The sequence below is a fragment of the Pseudophryne corroboree genome, chromosome 4 (genome assembly GCF_028390025.1).
Source record: "Pseudophryne corroboree isolate aPseCor3 chromosome 4, aPseCor3.hap2, whole genome shotgun sequence".
Classification (NCBI taxonomy): Eukaryota; Metazoa; Chordata; class Amphibia; order Anura; family Myobatrachidae; genus Pseudophryne; species Pseudophryne corroboree.
This window is the reverse complement of record NC_086447.1, coordinates 571,944,728-571,970,537: the sequence shown is the minus strand read 5'-3', so window position 1 is coordinate 571,970,537 and position 25,810 is coordinate 571,944,728. Positions and strand designations below refer to the sequence as shown.

Genomic DNA, 25,810 nt, shown 5'->3' with positions numbered 1-25,810 from the left:
GTCCTAAGTCAAGCATTTGAAACCACCCTGTAGAAATGCTACATTCAAAACACCAACAGCTATAATGTTTACTTGTGTGAATGTAAAACAATGTATATTTCATTGCTTCCAAACTAACCCATAGAATATTTATTGACAATTTTCATGCAGTCTATTCATTTAAGTGACCTAATAACAATGCATAACACCACACCAAACAATGACCCCAGGAGAGTTCTTTTGTTTTAGAATTTATTTGGCAAAGCGTAACTGCATAAACTGTCCGCTTGCAAGAACATGGCTTACACAGCACGTGTTGTACATAGCAGTGAAGTATAAACTGTAGTAACAGGAAAAGCTTGGATGTAGCATAAGCTGCCAATCATTACCTTTCTGAAAGACAATGAAAACTATTTCTTAAAATGTTCAATCTGAACAGCATCATTCAATTGTCTACAGCTTTAGCTGATGCACTGAAGACTCCTGGACTTCATGACCTGCGAGCACAGGGACAATAAAAGACAAACACGTTTCCTGGTAGTATGATAAAGCTGCTGACTGCATCCACATGCTATTCTATGACACGTGAATAATAAAGCTCTCAGAAGGAAGCTCGGTTCTATCATTTTAGCAGCATTTAGCAGAAACGTTGTGTGTGTGTGTGTGTGTGTGTGCATATGTATTATAGTGTCATTTGGTAACCATTCTCAAATTTAACATTGATGTTTAACATTGCAATTTAATGTATTATGAGATTAAAACAAAATATGTGCAGTTTCAAATGTGATTTATCAGCACAGAGTAAGTCAAGCACTCTGTTCGCAAATGCATAAAAAAAATGCTCAGATGAAAGTTTTTAAGTTACATTTGCACAGTTTACATTTTTCTTAAAAGCCAAAAAAGAAAAACACATTCATGCCTTTTTTTTTCTCTCTTTTTTTTTTTTTTAGCAGGGTAACAAAATTGAAAACAAGCTGCACTGTGGAGTTTGAAGAAAAAGCTTTGGCGAGTGCGGTACAGCACCACGCCATAATACTATGTTTGGATTGGAGTGACGAAGCCATTATAATTCATCCCTGTGGAGAGAAAGGGGAATAACACATTTTATTAATGAGTGATATAAAAGGAAAAAATAAACATCATAAACCATCAATATAAATGCAGAAGCAAAGCTGCAAGCAACTGAAGACCAATCGTTTATTAACTACACTATTAAAAGGGCAAGAATAATAATCCAATAAATATATTTTTATAAAAACTAAACTGACAACTATAAAAATGCTATGTAATGTTACTCCTGGGGGAGGGGGGGTTGATTGTGCTACAGTGTTTTCCATATAACAACTTTCTTCTAAAACACATGAAAACTAAGATAAGGGGGTAAATTTACTAAGTTGGGAGTTTTTTTTTTAGAACTGGTGATGTTGCCCATAACAACCAATCAGATACTATCTATTATCTTGTAGAAGCAGCTAGATAAATGTTAAGTAGAATCTGATTGGTTGCTATTAGCAACATCACCAGTTCTAAAAAACTCACACCTTAGTAAATTTACCCCAAGGAATTACATGTGCGATTTTTGGATGGTTAAACTTTGGTTATGTTGCTTTGTCACCTGTAGAAAGTATATAAAATAAATAAGATTCCAGCAAATCAAATTTTTTACCAATAAGTTGGTAGATTCATATTAACAGTACAAAGAAATACAAATATACTCCAATTCATTGATACGATGTATGGTTAGAGTGTGGGCAGTTGATACCTGTTGTAGTATTTAGCTAATCAAAATTGTCCCTTACTGTCTCAGCAGTGAGTAATGCCACATGGAACACGTACTGGAAGTTGGTGTATTGTTGAATTTTTGTGTTTCTCTAACATCCTAGAGGATACTGGGGTCCACATTAGTACCATAGGTTATAGGGGGTCATTCCGAGTTGATCCCTAGCTGAAAATGTTCGCTGCGGTGCGATTAATGGTAAAAGTGGCGCTTCTGCGCATGCGGCGCAGTGCGCACGCGCAACGCACTTTCACAACGGCCGATGTATTTTTACACAAGGTCTAGCGAAGCTTTTCAGTCGCACTGCTGCCCGCAGAGTGATTGACATGAAGTGGGCGTTTCTGGGTATCAACTGACCGTTTTCAGGGAGTGTTCCAAAAAACGCAAGCGTGGCTGGCTGAACAGTGTTTGTGACATTAAATCCGGAATTGAATGGTCTGAAGTGATCGCAAGCGCTAAGTAGGTCTGAAGCTACTCAGAAACTGCACATTTTTTTTTGTAGCCACTCTGCGATGCACTCGTTCGCACTTCTGCTAAGCTAAGATACACTCCCAGAGGGCGGTGGCATAGCGTTTGCACGGATGATAAAAACTGCTAGCGAGCGAACAACTCGGAATGACCCCCATAGACGGGTCCACTAGGAGCCTTGGGCACTTTAAGAAATCAATAGTTTGCATTGTCTCCTTCCTCTATGCCCCTCCCACCAGACTCCGTTTAGAAAATGTGCCCGGAGAAGCCAGTCACACTTAGGGAAGCTCCTGAAGAGTTTTCTGCATTTATTTTCTGTTCGTTATTTTCAAGCAGGTCTGGTTGGCACCAGACTGCCTGCTTCGTAGGACTTAGGGGTGAGAACAGCCCAACTTCCTAAAGAATTAATGGTCCCGTTTCTCTGCTGACAGGACACTGAGCTCCAGAGGGAGTCATTCGCAAGCCCCAACACGGCGAGCGTACCCTCCCGCAGTACGCCTCCACCCCTAACAGAGCCAGAAGATAGAAGAGTGGTGAGTACAGCGCCGGCGTCCCAGTTAGCAGGTCTCCGGCAGGAATGGCGGCACAAGGGTAGGAGCGCAGCTCTGAGTTTTAACCCTCTGTTAGAAACAAAAATAGCTCAGGCCAGTATAAAAAAAGCGGAAAGCCGAGCGCCATAAAGGGGGCAGGGCTTCACTATGAGCGGATCCAGCAGCTCTCCAGCGCCATTTTCCCTATGCAGCTTACATTGACAGGATTCACAGGGAAGCGTAGCTCCTCCACGTCTCCTCAGCGCTCAGCGGTACCAGGGGTCTTAGAAGGGGGGTGGGGGGAGTGCTGTAGAACACTAAGCCCTATTAAGGGACTTAAGGGCCCTACTCACTGGCCGACCCGCCGCCGAGCTGCCCGACGGCGGATACGGCCGACGAGCGACCCGGCGGCGGGGGGGCAGTGACGGGGCCGTGCATCGTTCATCGCTGGAGTCTCCACACAGAAAGATATGAACGAGTTCTCGTTCATATCTTTCCGAAAATCGGCCAGTGTGTAGGGCCCTTTAGTGTGGTGACCCAGCTCATTTTTACTTAGCTACAAGGGCGCTGTGTGGCTGGCTCCATCTTCTATGTCTACCTGCGGGCTCTGTGTGGGTTAAACTGTGTTTCACCTTTTGTGTGTGGGTGTGTGTGTCCCTTCACGTTACCATGTCCAGGGACTGTGTTTCCTGCACAGCAGAGTGTCTATCCTCCCCCTGAGACACTCTACCATGTACCCAAAATAGTACACATTCTCAGGCTAGTGGGGCAGAACCCCCATGGTTAGATTCCATTAAAGGGATGATATATAATATTTCTACAAAATTATCCCATGAGAGAGTGACGCAATTCTTAAGATAAGTCTATGGATGAACTGATTAATAGGGATTCAGTTCCCATACCAGCGTCTCAGACCTGCCCACAAAAGCGTACTCCGACCCAGCTCAGGCAGGCTGATACTGATGACTATACATCAGACCCAGAGGAGGGTGAAGTGGATCCGAGAGGGGGGGGGGGGGATGATTTCCTTTCACAAGGAATACAGGCCATAATAGGCACTATTAGAGATGTCCTGCACATTCCTGACAAGGTGGCGGAGTTAGAGGAGGAATCTTATTTTAATGTAAAAAAGAAATCCTCGGACACAGTTTGGCATCCGGTCCGTAGTTCTTCTGTCTCTTGCTGCTCCGGTGATTGCATTACTGTTGGTGCGCTGTGAAGGCCCTTCTGCTTGAATTTATTTCTTCCATACCCGATGGCGTGCCTGGCCGGTGGAAGCATTCAGCAGCCGTTTTGTCTTCTTCTACCTCTGGACTTTTAATCTACCTCCTGCTGCTGCTGCTGTTGGCGGGGAGCTCCGGTGGTGTGCTAGCCGCTGCTGACTTGCCGCTAATCTGCAGCGTACTTGTGCTAATATGGGTGGTCTTCAGTATGCCGGCGGTCGGGCTCCCGGCGACCAGCATACCGGCGCCGGGAGCCCGACAGCCGGCATACCGACACTTATTCTCCCTCGTGGGGGTCCACGACCCCCCTGGAGGGAGAATAAAATAGTGTGGCGCGCATAGCGCGCCACCGTGCCCATAGCGTGGCGAGCGCAGAGAGCCCGCAAGGGGCTCATTTGCGCTCGCCACACTGTCGGTAAGCCGGCGGTCGGGCTCCCGGCGCCGGTATGCTGGTCGCCGGGAGCCCGACCGCCAGCATATCGTAGTGAACGCTGCTGCTGTTGGCGGGGAGCTCCGGTGGTGTGCTAGCCGCTGCTGACTGGCCGCTAATCTGCAGCGTGCTCCTTGCAGCACATTGTGTCCGCTTTTGCGGACTCAACCCAGAGACTACTGGATATGTTTGGTGGGCGTTTGAATACCCGTCCGTTTTCTGTGGCTGTTCCAGCATCGCTCTCCAATATTATAACTATTTTGGCCCCTACTGCTGAGGATCCTCTTATGCCGACTGTTACTTTATCTCCTGTGCACCCTGGCGGTAAAGGGCTTTCTGCAGAGCGTCACCTCATTATGGTACCGGCTGCTGATCAAGTTATGGATTCCCTGCCTCCCTCTGCTGGGATCGTTTCCATTGCTTCGGGTCACTTGCCTTTTGGATATGCTGAACTTACTGCATTGTCCCTGGGATCTTGTTCAAAAACCCCTGATGTTGTCCTAGAACTGTGGGTTATGGTGCTTTTTCTTTGGGGGTCGCTTTCCTATGACACTCTGTTGGAGCCGGGCTGCTGATCCATCAGACTATTTCCCTTTTGGAGCTACATCATGGCCGGACTGACAAGTTTCAATATGCCAGTTTGCTGCTAAGCTAAGATGCTCTTATTTGTCAGTCCTGTTTTTTTTCCCCTTTCTTTCTCTTACTCTATTTATTTTATTCTGCTTTTTCAAATATTATTCGTATTAGTGGTCATATTGTGTTTTTTTTTTTTTTTTTTTGTACTGTGCCAGTGTGTTTTTAGTTAAACTTTTCTGTATATCCTGTACTTAACTTTTTGTAGGGTATCCCATCTCTAATCTTCTTTAGCGGGAGAGCTGGAACCATTTTACTCCAGCTTATGGCCATTTAATCCTTTGACCCCAAGTTTCGGGGGGGAGGGGACTTCGTTTAGTTAGGGTAGCTTACTTGCAGGAGTTTAGGGATCCAAGTATGCCTGGGTTGGGGTTAGGTTATACAGGGTGGGGGGTTTTGGGGGTCCTTTATTTTGGAGGGGTTTTTCTGCTTTTTGTTTTTTATATATATATTTTTTATTTTAAATTGAGGCAATTGGGGAAGGTATTATTGGCCTTGCTTTTTATTCTACTGTGATATATTTGAGGTCTGTGTGCTATATACTTTTTATGCTCAATCTGTTTGCCATCTCACATGTCCTTGTTAATCTCCGGGAGGGGCTCATATGGCGCCTGTGAGCCCATATCCTGAACGTCTATCTTGTGTGACTTGGCATAGATTCTGGCGTATTTGAGACATGCCATTAATATATACGTCCTTGATTCTTGTGCCTGCCTTTCCATTTTGTTACGGTCAAATTGTCGTATATCTGCCATATTTGTATTGTTTCTTGTTTGTTGGGGGTTTGTATGTTTGATAAACAAAAAACTTTCAATAAAAACTATTGAATTTAAAAAAAGAAATCCTCAGCTACTTTTCCTGCATCAAAGGAATTGAATGCCCTGTTTGAAGAAACTTGGGCTAATCCTGACAAAAAGTTTCAGATCCCTAAAAGATTAATTACATCCTTTCCCTTCCCTCTGGAAGATAGAAAGAAATGGGAAAACCCGCCGATTGTGGACGCATCGGTGTCTAGGTTGTCACGTAAGATAGTCCTACCAGTTCCTGGGGCAGCATCCTTAAAGGACACAGCTGACCGCAAGATTGAGACCACTCTCAAATCTTTATACACTGCTGCTGGGGTGGCCCAGAGACCCACTATTCCTTGTGCATGGATCACTAAGGCCATTGCTAAGTGGTCAGGTAACCTAATTGACGGATTAGATTCCCTACCCAGGGGGGAGATAATTTTACTCCTACAGCATATTCAAGACTCTGCTAACTTTATGGTGGAGGCCATAAAGAAAATTGGTTTGCTCAACGCAGGCACCACTGCCATGGCAGTTTCAGCACGCAGGGGCTTATGGCTATGCCAGTGGACTGCGGATGCGGATTCCAGGAAAGGCGTGGAAAGCCTGCCATTCACAGGTGAGGCCCTTTTTGGAGATGAACTGGATATCCAAGGCTATGCCGGGTAAGTACCTTCCTTCCGCAGCACCCCCAGGTAGGAAAACCTACTCTGCTCCAACTCTTCAGTCCTTTCAGACAGCGAAAATCAAAGGCAAAACCAAAAGGTTCTTCTACAACAGGCCTGGCCAACCTGTGGCTCTCCAGATGTTGTGAAACTACACATCCCAGCATGCCCTGCCACAGTTTTAGCCTTCCCTAATAGCAAAACTGTAGCAAAGCATGATGGGACTTGTAGTTTTACAACAGCTGGAGAGCCACGGGTTGGCCAGGCCTGTTCTACAGCCTTCAAAAGGTAATAGAGGTAAACCCAGGAAACCAGCAGCTGCAGGTTCTCAGGAACAGACCTCCAGGTCTGCTTCATCAAAGTCTTCAGCATGACGGTGGTCCGCACTGCCTGGAAGACAGGCAGGTGGGAGCTCTGTTACGTTATTTCAGTCACGTTTGGGTAACATCTTGCCAGGATCCCTGGGTCACAGACCTCATCACCCAGGGATACAGACTGGAGTTTCAGGCACTCCCACCTCACAGATTCTTCAAATCAGGCTTACCAGCTTCTCCGGAAGCAAGTATGACTTTACAGGCAGCAATTCAAAAACTGGTACAAACCCAGGTCATTGTTCCAGTTCCACCTCAGCTACAGAACAAAGGTTATTATTCCAACCTGTTTGTGGTACCAAAACCGGTAAGACCCATTTTAAACCCCAAGTCACTGAACCCGTACTTACGGGTGTTCAAATTCAAGATGGAGTCTCTGAGAGCGGTGATCTCAGGTCTGGAAGAGGGGGATTTCCTGGTGTCTCTGGACATCAAGGATGCGTACCTTTAGATTCTGATTTGGTCGCCTCATCAGGCTTATCTAAGGTTTGTAAAACTGTGAAAAAGAGCGCTTGTAAAAAAATAATAAAAAGCTTTTTATGTGTATGCGCAAAACCTGTAGAAAATTTTTTTGTATTAGTAAATAATGTTTACAGCCCTTTTAGGGCTATGTAAGGACCGGAGTTTGAACTGAGCAAAGAAAAAAATAAAATAAAAAAGAATGCTTTGATTCCTAACTCACCCTGTCTAAATACCTTTAGAGCCTGTTTTAATCAGTGAAGAGCTTCCACGTCAGGTGCGATGGAATCCTTCTGTGGTGTCCACTCTCCACTGCTTGATCGTATTAACGGCTGCTGTTAGCTGGAATTAGCGGCTGGCGGCTTGTGGGTATGATTGACGGGTGATATGCGGCTGGTTTCCCGTCTCGCTGCAGGCGGCTGAATGCCGCGATTTCTTCTTTAAATAGGAAGTGCAGTATTCCTGCAAAGGCTGCAACTTCTGATCGCTGATTGCTGTGACGGTGGGAGGCTGTAATTAGCTATTAACAGCCGTCTTGTTCCCCCGTCTGTTTAAAGAGCGTTCGGTCCTTAAAAGTGATATCCAACGCGTTTCAGGCATAAGCCCTTCATCTAGGATAAATAGTGAATGTTCTCCTTCCTTTTTATAGGATAAAACTTTATTAAGAAAAACGGAAGTTCACAATTAAAAAAGGCGGCTGCCATGTGTTCTAATAATTTTATTAAAAAATGCAAAATCTTCTCAATAGTGAATTTGTTAATTCTTCCTTTCAACATCTATAAGGTTTTGCGCAATTCTAATGTTATGTGTGTCGTAATAGAATCTATTATGTCTATAAAAAAGCATTTAATTCTATATCAATATTTAATCCCTTCGGTACCAAGGTATCCATAAAATACATCCATTTGGTTTCTGCTTGTTTTAAAACTTGAGATATATCTCCTCCTCTCCAGTTGTTTTCTACCTTGTATATACCCATGAAATTTAATTTTGATGCGTCTTTGTTGTGGTAATCTAAAAAGTGTTTGGACACACTATGGGTTTCCAATCCTTTTTTAATATTTAATATATGCTCAGATATACGGGTCTTAAGCTTTCTCTTAGTTTGTCCGATGTATTGATATCCACATGGACATTCCAGCAGATATATTATTCTCTCTGAATCACAAGTAATTCTGCTTTTCACATTAAACTCTTTTTTTGTTGCATTAGACTTAAATGTATGTTTAGGCTGGACTGATGCTTGTTTTGTTGTTCTGCATGCAACACATTTTAAACAATAAAAGCTGCCCTTACTTTCCTTTAATTTTATATTTTTAGGTGGTATATGGCTTTTCACTAAATTCTGTTAGACATAGTACAAGATCAAAAAAGCTATTTAAAGGACACTATAAATATCCTACAAATCTTGGAAACAACTGTTTGGGATAAGGATTATATTTTATGTACATGTGATGTACGTTCTTTGTACACTTGCATTGCACATAATATAGGTTGTGATGCTAACAGACATTTTTTATCCAATAATACAAACGTACCCAATGCACAAATTAACTTTATTATGGACTGTATTAAATATATATTAAATCATAATTATTTTTGGAATGATGGTAAATTTTACAATCAGAAGAAAGGAGTAGCGATGGGTTCCTCCTTCGCTCCTAGCTATTCGAACCTCTTTGTGGCTAGGTGGGAGGAGGAATCCATCTGGAATAACAACCCATTTCTTTCCCATCTAATAATTTGGAAGAGGTACATAGATGACCTGATCTTTATATGGAAGGGTCCAGAAAGCACCTTAAAAGAATTCCTATCCCACATGAAAAATAACAATTATGGTCTTGATTTCACAACTACAATAAGTAGAGATATGATCATATACTTAGATTTAGAGATATACATTGAAGACAATAAAATTCATACTAGAACCCATACAAAGACAGTTAGTGGTAATAATATGCTTTCCTGCAATAGTAATCATCATACTAATTGGATTAAAAACATTCCAGGAGGCCAGTTTAGGAGGCTTCGAAGAAACTCTTCCAAATATGACACCTTTTTGGCTCAGAGTGATTCTTTAAGAAATAAATTTGTAGGGAAAGGTTACAATAAGGAAAACCTACAACAAGAAATCACTAAAGTTGCAAATATGGGCCCTCATTCCGAGTTGATCGGTCGCAAGGCGAATTTAGCAGAGTTACACACGCTAAGCCGCCGCCTACTGGGAGTGAATCTTAGCTTCTTAAAATTGCGACCGATGTATTCGCAATATTGCGATTACTAACTACTTAGCAGTTTCAGAGTAGCTTCACACTTACTCTGCCTGTGCGATCATTTCAGTGCTTGTCGTTCCTGGTTGACGTCACAAACACACCCAGCGTTCGCCCAGGCACTCCCACCGTTTCCCCGGCCACTCCTGCGTTTTTTCCGGAAACGGTAGCGTTTTCAGCCACACGCCCCTGAAACGCCGTGTTTCCGCCCAGTAACACCCATTTCCTGTCAATCACATTACGATCGCCGGAGCGAAGAAAAAGCCGTGAGTAAAATTACTTTCTTCATAGTAAAGTTACTTGGCGCAGTCGCAGTGCGAACATTGCGCATGCGTACTAAGCGGATTTTCACTGCGATGCGATGAAAAATACCGAGCGAACAACTCGGAATGAGGGCCATGGATAGAAAGGAATTAATTCAGTATAAACCAAAAAATCCAGAAAATAACTTTTCTCTGGCATTCGTTACTCAATTTAATAGCCAGCATCGAGCATTTGAAAAAATTATAAACACACATTGGCACATTCTACAACTTGACAATAAATTAAAACCATTGATTAAGGATAAACCGCAAATAATATACAAAAAGGCAGAAAATTTAAAACAGAATTTAGTGAAAAGCCATATACCACCTAAAAATATAAAATTAAAGGAAAGTAAGGGCAGCTTTTATTGTTTAAAATGTGTTGCATGCAGAACAACAAAACAAGCATCAGTCCAGCCTAAACATACATTTAAGTCTAATGCAACAAAAAAAGAGTTTAATGTGAAAAGCAGAATTACTTGTGATTCAGAGAGAATAATATATCTGCTGGAATGTCCATGTGGATATCAATACATCGGACAAACTAAGAGAAAGCTTAAGACCCGTATATCCGAGCATATATTAAATATTAAAAAAGGATTGGAAACCCATAGTGTGTCCAAACACTTTTTAGATTACCACAACAAAGACGCATCAAAATTAAATTTCATGGGTATATACAAGGTAGAAAACAACTGGAGAGGAGGAGATATATCTCAAGTTTTAAAACAAGCAGAAACCAAATGGATGTATTTTATGGATACCTTGGTACCGAAGGGATTAAATATTGATATAGAATTAAATGCTTTTTTATAGACATAATAGATTCTATTACGACACACATAACATTAGAATTGCGCAAAACCTTATAGATGTTGAAAGGAAGAATTAACAAATTCACTATTGAGAAGATTTTGCATTTTTTAATAAAATTATTAGAACACATGGCAGCCGCCTTTTTTAATTGTGAACTTCCGTTTTTCTTAATAAAGTTTTATCCTATAAAAAGGAAGGAGAACATTCACTATTTATCCTAGATGAAGGGCTTATGCCTGAAACGCGTTGGATATCACTTTTAAGGACCGAACGCTCTTTAAACAGACGGGGGAACAAGACGGCTGTTAATAGCTAATTACAGCCTCCCACCGTCACAGCAATCAGCGATCAGAAGTTGCAGCCTTTGCAGGAATACTGCACTTCCTATTTAAAGAAGAAATCGCGGCATTCAGCCGCCTGCAGCGAGACGGGAAACCAGCCGCATATCACCCGTCAATCATACCCACAAGCCGCCAGCCGCTAATTCCAGCTAACAGCAGCCGTTAATACGATCAAGCAGTGGAGAGTGGACACCACAGAAGGATTCCATCGCACCTGACGTGGAAGCTCTTCACTGATTAAAACAGGCTCTAAAGGTATTTAGACAGGGTGAGTTAGGAATCAAAGCATTCTTTTTTATTTTATTTTTTTCTTTGCTCAGTTCAAACTCCGGTCCTTACATAGCCCTAAAAGGGCTGTAAACATTATTTACTAATACAAAAAAATTTTCTACAGGTTTTGCGCATACACATAAAAAGCTTTTTATTATTTTTTTACAAGCGCTCTTTTTCACAGTATATATTTTTAATAGAGCTGCTATCATATTTCCATTCTAGCGCAATTAAGTTTTATTTAGAGTTTTATCTAAGGTTTGCACTAAAGGACCGTCACTACCAATTGTAGGCCCTGCAATTTGGCCTGTAACTGGACCAAGGGTGTTCACCAAGGTAATGGCAGAGATGATGTTTATCCTCCGCAAGCAGGGAGTGAACATAATACCGTACCTGGACGACCTGCTGATAAAAGTGCCTTCCAGGGAGAGGTCATTGGACAACATTGTCCTCTCAACCCGACTACTTCAGGATCACGGATGGATTCTGAACCTACCAAAATCCCACCTGGAACCAACACGGAGGCTTCCGTTCCTGGGGATGATACTGGATACGGAGGAACAGAAGGTATTCCTTACATTGGAAAAGATTATGGTAATCCAGTCGATGGTGCGGGATGCTCTAAAACCAGCCCGGATATCGGTGTATCTACTGTATGCATTCGCCTTCTGGGGAAGATGGTCACCTCTTATGAGGCTCTGCAGTATGGAAGGTTTCATGCAAGGCTTTTCCAGCTGGATCTGCTGGACAAATGGTCCGGATAGCATCTTCACATGCACCAGAGGATACGTCTGTCACCAAAAGCCAGGATTTCTCTTCTGTGGTGGCTTCAGACTTCTCACCTGACCGAGGGCCAAAGGTTCGGGATTCAAAATTGGATTCTGCTAACCACAGACGCAAGCCTCAGAGGTTGGGGAGCAGTCACCCAGGGGGAACAGTTCCAAGGAAAATGGTCAAGGCAGGAAACCATTCTTCCGATCAACATTCTGGAACTAAAAGCCATACACAACGCCCTTCTACAGGCATCACATCTTCAAGATCACGCCATTCAAGTTCAGTCGGACAATGTAACGGCAGTAAAGTACATAAACCGACAGGGCGGAACGAAGAGCAGAGCAGCAATGTCAGAGGTAACAAGAAATCTCCTCTGGGCAGAAAGACACGCGGTGGCGCTGTCGGCAATCTTCATTCCGGGAGTAGACAACTGGGAAGTGGACTTCCTCTGCAGACACGACCTATCTGGGGCCTTCACCCGCAGGTGTTCGAGTCCTTAACATACTGGTGGGGAATTCCATTAATAGACATGATGGCCTCTCGTCTCAACAAAAGCGGTATTGTTCCAGGTCGAGGGACCCGCAAGCAGTGGTGGTGGACGCTCTAGTGACACCATGGGTCTACCAGATGGTTTATGTGTTTCCAACTCTTCCACTGATCCCAAAAATTCTCAAAAGAATAAAAAGGGAAAAAGGTTCAAGCAATTCTCACTGCTCCGGATTGGCCAAGAAGGGCCTGTACGCGGAACTACTAGAGATGCTCCTAGAAGACCCGTGGCCTCTGCCTCTTCGAGAGGATCTTCTACAACAGGGGCCATTCATCCATCAAGACTTACCATGGCTACGTTTGACGGCATGGAAGTTGAGCGTCAAATTTTAGCACGGAAAGGCATTCCGGACAAGGTTATTCCAACCTTGATCCAAGCCAGAAAGGGGGTAAACGTCTTAACATTACCACCGTATTTGGAAAAAATATGGTGTGAAAACAGGAAATTTCCTGCGGTAGAATTTCCACTGGGAAGTTTCTCCTTTTTCTACAGTCGGGTGTGGATGTGGGCCTACGTTTGGGCTCCTTGAAGGTCCAGATTTCGGCCTTATCCATTTTCTTCCAGAAGCAATTGGCTTTTGAGGTTTAGACGTTCTTGAAGGAGGTTCTGCACATCCAACCGCCCTTTGTGCCTCCCACGGCACCTTGGGATCTAAACATGGTGTTGCAGTTCCTACAATCTGAATGGTTTGAGCCTTTACAGGAGGTTTACGTAAAGTTTCTTACGTGGAAGACCGTTACACTGTTGGCCTTAGCTTCTGCAAGGCGTGTGTCGGAACTGGGGGCGTTGTCTCAGAAAAGCCCCTATTTGACTTTTCAGGAAGATAGAGCTGAACTCAGAACTCGTCAGCAATTTCTTCCTAAGGTGGTGTCTGCGTTTCATATCAACCAACCTATTGTGGTTCCGGTGCTTATTGACACCTCTGCTACCTCAAAGTCCTTGGAAGTTGTGTGGGCTTTGAAGATCTATGTGAAGCGGACATCTTGTCACAGGAAATCTGACTCGCTGTTTGTTCTCTATGATCCCAAGAAAATTGGGTGTCCTGCTTCAAAGCAGTCTATTGCTCGCTGGATGAGGCTTACTATCCAGCATGCTTATTCATCGGCAGGATTGCAGATTCCTAAAGTACAGGCCCACGCTACTAGGTCGGCTGCCCGGGGTGTCTCGGCTTTACAGTTCTGCCGAGCAGCTACTTGGTCGGATTCGAACACGTTTGCCAAGTTCTACAAGTTCGATACTTTGGCCTCTGAGGACCTTCAGTTTGGTCAATCAGTTCTGCAGGAACCTCAGCACTCTCCCACCCGGTCTGGGAGCTTTGGTACATCCCCATGGTACTAATGTGGACCCCAGTATCCTCTAGGACTTAAGAGAAAATAGGATTTTAATTATCTACCGGTAAATCCTTTTCTCGTAGTCCGTAGAGGATACTGGGCTACCGCCCAGTGCTTCGTTTTTCCTGCACTGTTACTTTGTTAAGTACTGGTTTTGGTTCAGCTGTTGCTGTTCCTGTTCAAATTTGGTTAGCATGGCTTTCCTATTGTTTGTGTGTGCTGGTTCGAATCTCACCACTGTTCTGTTACATCCTTCCTCAGGATATGTCCGTCTCCTCGGGCACAGTTTATAGACTGAGTCTGGTTGGAGGGGCATAGAGGGAGGAGCTAGTGCACACAATTGATTTCTTAAAGTGCCCAAGGCTCCTAGTGGACCAGTCTATACCCCATGATACTAATGTGGACCCCAGTATCCTCTACGGACTACGAGAAAAGGATTTACTGGTAGGTAATTAAAATCCTATTTTTTCTGACTATACAACCTTGACTCTCATCATAAACACTATATTTAGGGGAGAATGAAATTGTCCATGAAAAGTTTTCATGGGTGAAAAAGGGAAGTAGCCTCGGGTTTTAACGCTCGTTGCTATTCAATTGCATTTCCCTTTCCACCTGACAGCTTGTTAACAAGCTAGTTATCAGGATTTTTTTCAAGCCACTGAGGTTGGCGAAAAAACCCCCTGCTAAGGCCTGGCTTCAGGGCTAATTGGATAGCCTCAGGGGATCAATTAGCCCAAGGTAATTCACTGGGACTAATGGAATTCCCCCTCAAACATGCAAATCGAAGGAAGAGTGAAGAAGCAAACTGTGAAGAGAACTTCAATAGGTTGTTTCTATAGATGGAGGAGTGTGAGGTATTTGCGGCAGGGCACATAGCTTACACTGCTGCAAGTCTCTCATCATAATTACTGTCTGGGTTTTCATGAAATACTCTGCCCTTACTTTTAGGATATCACAGATCATTGGTTTAGCGTTTAGATACAGCAATATTCACATAATTTACAAAATACAGGCCGATCAAGCCAACTTACTGAACCTAATATGTACTTTAATATGGCTTGTGCATTGAATGAACATATATTCCTGATTCAGTTAGGAAGAAAAAAAAGGAGCCAACAAGGAACAGTTTGCTAATGGAATAATCCATTTTGCAATGCAAGGAGTGCAAATACCTTTATTTTTTGCATGCAGGGAAAATACTGACTGCTTTTACATGTAACTCACAAATACTGTGCAGCTTTGTTTTTATGCGGAAATGTAAAATGAAGCTAGGACATGCCCCTTCAGAGCCATACAATTTTAATGCTGCCCCACCTGCAGTGAAACATGGTTATGTCAAGGAGCAAATTAATAGTTTGGCTTTTTTTTTTTTTTATAAATTGCTTCTCTCTCTGAACCAGGCCCGTGGTACTCTCAACAATATTAGTGTGAAGTGTTTATGATAAATATCCTAACAGAAAACTTAATAAGCATAACATAAATATGCAGCATGCAATAAGTGAGACGTGGCAAGTTTAACTCTTGTCATGCTTATACATATTTACTATAACAAAGTAATACGTAATAAATGACTTCGCACCATGCCAATCTTGTGTAATTTTCTAAGCCAGTGTTAAATGGTATGGAAGTAGCAGAGAGCAGTGACAGCAGCAAATGCAGTCATTCAAGTATCTGCTAAAATCCAGACCTTTCACCTTGTGTGTGTTTGGAAGGAGAAAGAGTGGGACAGAAAATCACTTCCACCTTGACCATTGCTTTTCTTTGTCTGTTAAAGGCACATAGATCACCCCCATCAGAGGTTTCATTTTGACACTTCCATCTTCTAATTTATCATATTGCTCCAACATTTGGTTTCCTCCAGCGGGACCAACAGGTAGTATTAGCCTGCCTCCAGGTTTAAGCTGATCTATAAGCTGAAACAGTAAAACACAGGATTTTATGAAAGGAGTTACAAAAAAACTAAAGTGAACAGCATTACTGTGACTTTTTCAAAGAGAATAACGAACACAGCATACTTTAATTTGTATTTAAAAACATAAAATGAACTTTACATGTTGCTGTAAAGCAGCGATGTGTCTTTTTTTCCCCATCCACTAATCAAACACCCCGCTTTCGCCACCCCTACGGGGGGCAGGGAGAGGAGTTAGAAGCCTACACCCACCACTGTCAGGATCTTCAACATTGGGATGCCACCATAGGTATTCTGACCACCGGCATCCTGTCCGCTGGGATCTCATACCCAACCCCATTATAACTATGCAATTGTTGAGTACTTAGATTATACACAATGCGAATTGTTCTTACAATCTTATCTCAAACTTTCTCTCTTGGCCTCTCCCAGTGGACTGACTCTTCTAAACATTGGGAGAATCACAGTCTTGATTTTGTTTTCTCTAGCGTATATTCAGATGTTTATTTAGTATCCTTTCCCACTCTCAGATCATCACCTGCAAATTATCTCCTGTCAAACTGTAACAACCTCCACATAACAGAATCTCAGTCCTATAAATTAAGAACTTTCCACCTCTCATTAACAACTTCTCTACAATATTTCTATATTCTTCTCTCATTACAGTATCTGGAAGTACCACATCTTAACTACTTGCCTTATGTGGTTGCATCTAATGCAGCCAGTAAGAAACGTCCACTGGTCAACTGCTAGAAGATTATTTCTCCTCCCAGCCCCTCTGCATCCATGGCTCCTCATTGTCCTTTGCAGTGTAACCACTTTCCGGTTTATGACCCGAGTCATACTGTACATGTGCAGCCATCAGCCAGTGCATGCACAAGCTGTGGAGATCACTGGGAGGGATGCTATTGGATTATTCTCAGGGAATTATGTGGAAAGAATCCTATAGGCTTCTAAAAGCGACATTTTCCATGCTTGAAACATGGAGAATGCGGCCAATCCTCAGGAAAACGGCAGTTTTCTGAATTTTGACCGCATTTTGTACTGATCCATTCCGCCCACAATCTGTTGGATCCGCTTATGTCCTGCTTTCATTACCAATACTCCACTGAGTCTGTACTGAGTAATGTGGTCAGTACAGTGATTGGATCATTACTAAATCTAAAGACTATAACTCCATTCTAATTCTCTTGGGCCTCTCTGATGGATCTGACCCTGCTGACACTCTGGGTGGTAGTCATGTGACCGCCGGTCGGCTGACCGACAGTCACATGACCTCCTCCGTGAGCCCGAAGGCTCACTATCCCGATGGTAGGCATGCCGACCAACAGGGACTATTTCCACTCGTGGGTGTCCACGACACCCATAGAGTGGGAATAGAACCCGTGGCGACCGCAGGTCGCCACCGAGCCCGCAGCTTGGCGAGCGCAGCGAGCCCGCAAAGGGCTTGCTGCACTCGCCCCTCCCCGCCGGGATCCCGGCGTCGGTATGCTGCCGGGATCCCGGCGTCGGTAAGGTGACCGGCGGTCAGGAGACCGCCGGTCACCCGTACTACACCCTGACACTCTTCCCAAATAGCTACATTCCTAGGTCTTCAGGACACTGTCCTATTCTGGTTTCCATCCTACTACTTACTTAAATCACTTTTTCAGTGTTTGATTCTGGATCTCCTCCTCTTTGCTTCTACCAGAATATCATAATGCTTAGTCCTAGGTCTTCTGCATTTCACTAGCTAGTCTATTATTGTTGATTAATAAGGCTATACAGCGTTGGACAGTGAAGACATGACGCATAAATTAGTTGCTAGTGTTTCAAATGGAACTTCAAATTAATGTTGATAATCAGGAACTTCAAGTCCTTCCTGGCAACAAGTTCTCCTACACACTTGGGCCATTTGTTTTTTCTTCTTTTTTTATTATCCGTAATCATCAACACTGTGCACTTACACTAGCCCTAAACTACAGTAGGTTCAAATGATACGTCTGACAACAGGTGCTTCTACATTTCCTAACTACTCTGAATAGACAGTAATATCCTAGACAGTAAGCATTGTCTAAGGGAAGGCCAAATACAACCTAGTTACACCCCTTCAGTCCCAAGTGGAAATACAACTGAAACGAGGAGCATTCTGCAACGGCCATACTTGTTTACGCTTGTATCCAGGGCATATGCAGAGGACTTGTCATTTTTCTCTGCATCAGCCTCTAAATATTATACATCTAAAAACAGAGTATATGCAAAATCCTGACATTTCCATGGTATTCATTGTAAAAGCAGTAGTTTCCGCTCCAAGTTAAACATTCAAATAATTAGAAGTCCCAATACTCCTTACACAGATGTGTCCTCATACACCTAGCTTTAATACATCATGCGTCGCAAGACGAGCTGTCAGGTTCGGCGTGACTGCTAGCATCGGGTGTCTTTTACACAATGTGTGTTTTCACTAGGATACACCAGTAGACTGCTCTAATTGACACTTATATATCTGTGTGCGACTGAGTCTGTATAGGAAGCACAACGGAGCTTGGCATGAAAAAAAAAAAAAAAAAAAAGACTCTGCCGCTACATAGTAGCACTTCATATACGGATTCAGAACCAGCCGCACACAGATATACAAGTTAATCAGCACAGTCTCTTAGTGCATCCGGAGAGGGGCTATTTGGTGCGACTGCAGCTATAGGGGGAGATTCAAATGTTTGAAAAGTCAGTTGGTAGTCTGTTTTTTCCTATCTAATAGACAGAAAAAAAACAGACTCCCAACCGACTTTTCAAACATTTGAATCTCCCCCATAGTGTATGACGACACAACAGTATCTGCTATTAGTAGCTAGTAAAGGGGTATGCAGTCAGCATACCGCTCGTCGCGATCTCGGCTGTCACAATACCGATGCCGGGATCCCGACTGGGTTACCATACTGCCACCAGTATCCCGGCAAGGTAGTTCATTCCCCCTCTATGGGTGTCCAAAACACCCATAGAGGGAGAATAGAATCCGCCACCAAGCCCGCAGCGTTGCGAGCGCAGCCACCCTGACGGCATTCCACCGCAGATGTCAGTATACTAACATTTGGCATCCCCAGCGGCAGTATAACAAACAGATCCCAGTAAAGGGGTGGAATTCAAATGTTTGAAAAGTCATTTGGGTGTCTGTTTTTTCCCATCTATTAGACAGGAAAAAACAGACTCCCAACTGACTTTTCAAACATTTGAATCTCCCCAAGGAGTCACACATTAAATGACTAAAATTATGCCGTACAAGCACATACATTTAGAGCCACAGCTCCCACTACTGTAGCTCAAGCAGTCTGACAACTCTTTAGAAATTGCTTTCAAAATAGTCCAGTTCAATGATACAGATACACATGTAGACATAGATCATACGATCTGAAGCAGTCCAGGAACAACAAAGTTCAATAGACATACAGAACCAGTTTTTGATTACTGAAAAGCAGTTTTTGCAACTGCTGCATAGGGAGCTTTTTAGCCATCAACTATTGAAGGACTATAAATGAACATCTCTTTCAAAAATAAAACTGCATTTACATTATTATTGTAGGTATGCTGTACCAATAATGGGAAGGAATTTAAACCTATGGAGCCTTCCTAGCAACACAGAGTAATAGATTTTTAACAAACTATTCAGAAGTTAAACCCTAAAGGGGATAGTCAACCAGCCACGATAATTTGCCGCGGCTACTTGGGAGATATTCAATTGTCATCAGGTTTTTTTTCTTGCAGACATGAGGCACACGGAAAAAAATACCCAATAACAAGTCCTATCAGCCATATTAAGCTAAACTTATCACGTATCCTAAGTGTTTTTGCCCAAAAATTTACCATTTTTCGTGAGAAAAAAAGAAAGAGGCATTAATTGAATTGCCCAAAGCGAAACATCGGACAAAAACCACGAAAATCCCTGTTTTTTTCTCCACCAAAAATACTGGGGGTCAAGTGACTATACCGCTTAATTGCATTTTTTTATTACTTTTCTATATAGGTTGTGGAAATAACAAAATGTATGTACAGTATGCATCTTAACTTACACTACAATACAGGGAAAAAAAATATTCTATTAAATGGTTACTAGAATTATAACTTGGTGGCAGCTTTAAATTGAAAAATGCAGTTTAGACACTTCAAAGTAACGATGAAGGCAAATGGTAGTCAAAAATTATACATACAGCTTGTGGCACAACAGGTGCTGCTGCTCCCACGTGAATAGCATCATAAGGAGCTTCTTCAGTAAGACCCATTCGTCCATCTCCAACTGATGGGGAAAAAAAAAAAAAAACAAGGATTACTCTACAGCAGTGTTTTTCAACTGCTGTGCCGCCAGCGGTTGTCATATGTGCCGCCGCCAGAGATGTCTGCTGCCCGGACCTGGCTGCTACCGTCTTCACTGTATATACGGACACGTGACCGCGGAAGAGCTGCCCAATAGTGATGCTATACACTTACAGTATCACTATCGGGCAGCACAGGCAGCTCTTTCGCGGCCCGGCCTGTGACCCTTACGACGTGGTGCGACTCATAGGTCACATACACCACGTCGCCATCCTGCCCATGCTGCTCCACTCCTCCCTGTCCCACCGCTGAGGGGGAAAAGAAGAACTTTAAAAGGTTTGGGCCAGTGCTTTTTATTTTTAAACTACGTGGGACAGTGTGCGCGTGTGTGGCGGCACTACTACTACAGGGGGACAGTGCGTGTGTGGCGGCACTACTACATGGGGACAGTGCGTGTGTGGCGGCACTACTAGAGGGGGACAGTGCGTGTGTGGCGGTACTACTAGAGGGGGACAGTGCGTGTGTGGCGGCACTACTAGAGGGGGACAGTGCGTCTGTGGCGGCACTACTAGAGGGGGACAGTGCGTCTGTGGCGGCACTACTAGAGGGGACAGTGCGTCTGTGGCGGCACTACTAGAGGGGGACAGTGCGTCTGTGGCGGCACTACTAGAGGGGGACAGTGCGTCTGTGGCGGCACTACTAGAGGGGGACAGTGCGTCTGTGGCGGCACTACTAGAGGGGGACAGTGCGTCTGTGGCGGCACTACTAGAGGGGGACAGTGCGTCTGTGGTGACATTACCACAGGGGGACAGTGCGTCTGTGGTGGCATTACCACAGGGGGACAGTGCGTCTGTAGTGGCATTACTATGGGTGGCAATGTGTAGAATTACTGTGGCAGACTGTGTTCAATTACTGTGGGGGCCAGTGCATTATTTTAATTACTGTTGGGGACAATGTGTGTGTGTGTTTGTGTTTTTTTTTTTCCCCTTGGGGACCAATATATGTTATTTTATTTCCCAGTGTGTGTGTTGTTTTTCCGTTGGGTACTGATGGTGTGCCTTGGCAATTTTCAGATCTTGTGCGGTGTGTCGCGAATTGAAAAAGGGTGAAAATCACTGCTCTACAGACTTGGAATTAAACTTGGAATGTTGTGAGGGTATGTTCTAAATTTTAGATAAATAATTAGTACCATCTGTGGATCCTTTTAAAGTGTCAGTCAACAATGAATACACCTATTCTTTGGCACTGAATATGGAAAACATGCACGGTTTGAGTTCTCCGAGGACTGTAAGGAGTTGAAAAACACTGATCTAGACTGAGCTGCAAGAGAGACAAAATGCAAGCTAACCTAAAGACAGAGGTGAGAAAACCACTCGCCTAACGCCAATGAATAGGTTTCCTAGCTGTAAGCATCATCTTAATCACATTACCTTAATCAAAATACCTTTTCCTCTGTCGCTAAAAACCCAGGTTATATACGTGATAACCGGGAGAGGCTCAGTGGAAAAGGGTTAACCCAGGCCCAGTGACCCGGGAATCGAACCCGGCTAGTTTGGAGAGTTAGTCCTGGGAAGGACCCGGGTTACGGTACAGATGAAAAGAAAAAACTAGATTTATGGTAAGAACTTACCGTTGTTAAATCTCTTTCTGCGAGGTACACTGGGCTCCACAAGGATAGACATTGGGGTGTAGAGTAGGATCTTGATCCGAAGCACCAACAGGCTCAAAAGCTTTGACCTTCTTCCCAAGATGCATAGCGCCGCCTCCTATATTACCCCGCCTCTGTGCACAGGAGCTCAGTTTTGTTAACCAGCCCAATGCAGTAGCAAGTAAGAGAGACGACAACTGCAAGTTGCCACAAACACCACACTCTCCTGACAGGAGAAAGTGGTAGCGGCTATAGCCACACCAACCCAAAGAAGCGAAGTGCGTCAGGGTGGGCGCCTTGTGGAGCCCAGTGTACCTCGCAGAAAGAGATTTAACAACGGTAAGCTCTTACCATAAATATCGTTTTCTGCTGCGGTGTACACTGGGCTCCACAAGGATAGACATTGGGGATGTCCTAAAGCAGTTCCTTATGGGAGGGAACGCACTGTAGCGGGCACAAGAACCCGGCGTCCAAAGGAAGCATCCTGGGAAGCGGCAGTATCGAAGGCATAGAACCTTATGAACGTGTTCGCTGAGGACCACGTAGCCGCCTTGCACAATTGTTCAAGGGTCGCACCACGGCGGGCCGCCCAAGAAGGTCCAACGGACCAAGTAGAATGGGCCGTAATGTGAGCAAGAGCTGACAGACCAGCCTTCACATAAGCATGTGCAATCACCATTCTAATCCATCTGGCCAAAGTCTGCTTGTGAGCAGGCCAGCCCCGTTTGTGAAACCCAAACAGAACAAAGAGAATCAGATTTCCTAATAGAAGCAGTTCTCTTCACATAGATAGCCTGTACCACATCCAAAGACCGCTCTTTGGGAGACAGATCAGGAGAAACAAGTGCCGGAACCACAATCTCCTGATTAAGGTGGAACGAAGAAACCACCTTAGGTAAATATCCGGGACGAGTCCTAAGAACCGCCCAGTCACGGTGAAATATCAGATATGGGGAACTACAAGACAAGGCACCCAAATCCGACACTCTTCTAGCTGAGGCAATAGCCAGCAGAAACACCACCTTAAGGGAAAGCCACTTAAGATCAGCTGAACCAAGAGGTTCAAACGGAGACTCTTGTAACGCCTCCAAAACCACCGACAAGTCCCAAGGAGCCACAGGCGGGACATAGGGAGGTTGGATACGCAACACACCCTGAGTAAAGGTATGCACATCAGGTAAGGTCGCAATTTTTCTCTGAAACCACACTGACAAGGCAGAAATGTGAACCTTGAGGGAGGCCAGATGCAGGCCTAAGTCCAGGCCCTGCTGAAGAAAAGCCAACAACTTGGCTGTACTAAACTTGGAAGCGTCATAATTGTTAGATGCGCACCAAACAAAGTAAGAATGCCAGACCCTATGGTAAATCCAAGCAGCCTGTTTCCGGGCCGGCAACATAGTTTGAATGACCGCCTCAGAAAACACTTTAGCCCTCAAGACCGAAGCTTCAAGAGCCACGCCGTCAAAGACAGCCGGGCCAGGTCCTGGTAGACACAGGGGCCCTGAACGAGGCGGTCTGGGCGTTGTGAAAGTAGAATTGGACGCTCTGACGAGAGGCCCTGCAGGTCTGAGAACCCGTGCCGTCTGGGCCACGCTGAAGCTATGAGAAGCAGGATTCCTCTTTCCTGCTTGAACTTCCAAATTACCCTGGGCATGAGTGACACCGGAGGGAACACGTACGGCAGCCGAAACCTCCACGGCATCGCCAGCGCATCCACGAATGCTGCTCGAGGATCCCTTGTCCTTGCTCCGAAGACCGGAACCATGTGGTTGTGTCGAGACGCCATCAGATCCACGTCTGGAAGGCCCCACCTTTCCACTAGGAGTTGAAACACTTCTGGATGGAGGCCCCACCCTCCGGTGTGTACGTCCTGACGACTAAGAAATTCCGCTTCCCAATTCAGGACTCCCGGAATGAATATCGCCGATATGGCCGGTAGATGGCATTCCGCCCATTGTAGAATCCGTGAGACTTCCTTCATTGCCAAGCGGCTTCGAGTGGCGCCTTGATGATTTATGTAAGCCACTGTGGTGGCGTTGTCCGACTGTACTTGAACAGGACGGTTCTGAATTAAATGCTGGGCCAGGTTCAATGAGTTGAAGACCGCCCGCAATTCCAGAATGTTGATCGGGAGGAGAGACTCCTCCTTGGTCCACCGACTCTGAAGGGAGTGTTGCTCCAGCACCGCGCCCCAAACCCTTAGACTGGCATCTGTCGTCAACAGGACCCAGTCGGGTATCCAGAAGGGACGGCCCCTGCACAATCGTTGATCCTGGAGCCACCAGTACAGCGACAGACGGACCTCCGGAGTCAATGAGATCATGTGAGACCTGATCCGGTGAGGCAGGACGTCCCACTTGGCCAGAATCAGCCTCTGGAGGGGGCGAGAATGGAATTGAGCATACTCCACCATGTCGAATGCTGACACCATGAGGCCCAGCACCTGCATTGCCGAATGTATCGACACTTGCGGACGAGAGAAGAAGCAACGAATCCTGTCCTGAAGCTTCAGGACTTTCTCCTGAGACAAGAACAACCGCTGGTTGTGTGTGTCCAATAGCGCTCCCAGGTGCACCATGCTCTGAGCAGGGACCAGAGAGGATTTCTTCCAGTTGATAAGCCACCCGTGGGCTTGCAGAAACTTGACAGTCAGATCTAGGTGACGTAAGAGAATTTCTGGGGAATTTGCCAGGATCAACAAGTCGTCCAGATACGGTAGGATCCTGACCCCTTGACGGCAGAGTACCACCGTCCTCACCGCCATAACTTTGGTGAAGACTCGCGGAGCCACGGTTAAACCAAAAGGTAATGCCCGAAACTGGTAATGGAGGTTGCCAATGGCAAACCTCAGGTATTGCTGATGCGACACTGCTATAGGAATATGCAGGTAAGCATCCTGTATATCCAGGGAGACCATATAATCTCCAGGTTCCAAGGCCAGAATGATAGAGCGAAGGGTTTCCATACGGAATTTGGAGACTTTCACAAACTTGTTCAATGCCTTGAGATTGAAAATGAGCCTGGAGGACCCATTTGGTTTCGGGACTAGAAATAGCGGAGAATAGAACCCCTGGCCTATCTGAGCAAGAGGCACCTGTACTACTACTCCTGTGTCCAGGAGGGTCTGTACCACCGAATGTAGAGTTTTTGCCTTTGTCTGGTCCAAAGGGACGTCTGTCAGGCAAAATCGATGAGGAGGGCGGTTTTTGAAGGCTATGGCGTAACCTCGAGTGATGACTTCCCATATCCAGGCATCTGAAATGGACTTCAACCAATCCTGGGTATACCCTAGAAGCCGCACCCCCCCCCCCTGGGATCCCCCAGGGGGAGGCCCGCCCGTCATGTGGCAGACTTATCGGTCTTGGAAGCTGGCTGACGGGCAGCCCAGGCTCTTTTGGGCTTTGGCTTACCAGGTTTGGAAGTGCGGGTCTGCTTGTGGCACGCCTGACCCTTTTGCTTTACCAGAAGGACGAAAGGGGCGAAAGGAAGTACCTTCAGCCTTCGGCACAGAAGGAGCGGTACTTGGCAGACAGGCAGTTTTGTCAGTAGCCAAATCAGCCACTATCTTATTTAAGTCCTCCCCAAACAGAATATCTCCCTTGAAAGGGAGTACCTCCAGGGTTTTTCTAGAATCCAGATCCACGGACCAGGACCTCAGACACAATATCCGGCAAGCCAGGACTGACGTAATAGAGGCCTTGGCTGCTAGAATACCGGCATCAGAAGCCACCTCTTTAATATAGTGAGAAACTGTGACAATATATGACAAGCACTGTCTAGCATGGTCAGAAGAGATTTCAGCTTCCAACTCTAGGGCCCACGCTTCAATAGCCTCTGCAGCCCATGTCGCTGCAATAGTGGGCCTTTGTGCAACACCCGTGAGGGTGTAAATCGCTTTCAGACAACCCTCCTCGCGTTTATCCATAGGCTCTTTTAGAGACGTGACGGTAGTGACAGGTAGAGCTGAGGAAACCACCATCCTTGCCACATGC

At 44.8% G+C, this 25,810-nt stretch overlaps 1 protein-coding gene across 5 annotated transcripts in view; it reads right to left on the bottom strand.

Annotated features, from left to right (window-relative positions):
• Positions 1-214: 214 nt before the first annotated feature.
• The window catches only part of PCMT1 (protein-L-isoaspartate (D-aspartate) O-methyltransferase), a 194,513-nt gene continuing 168,917 nt past the window's right edge, over positions 215-25,810 (bottom strand). For 2 of the 5 annotated variants that reach the window (XM_063917452.1, XM_063917456.1), the window contains 3 exons: positions 20,068-20,153; positions 15,672-15,890; positions 215-1,055 (listed from right to left, as the gene is read on the bottom strand). In XM_063917452.1, coding sequence (XP_063773522.1) covers positions 15,711-15,890; positions 20,068-20,153 — 266 coding nt within the window. In that variant the 3' untranslated portion in view covers positions 215-1,055; positions 15,672-15,710. Of the gene's footprint in view, positions 1,056-15,664; positions 15,891-20,067; positions 20,154-25,810 lie in introns of all 5 variants that reach the window. The other 3 variants (XM_063917451.1, XM_063917455.1, XM_063917453.1) reach the window with 2 other exon arrangements.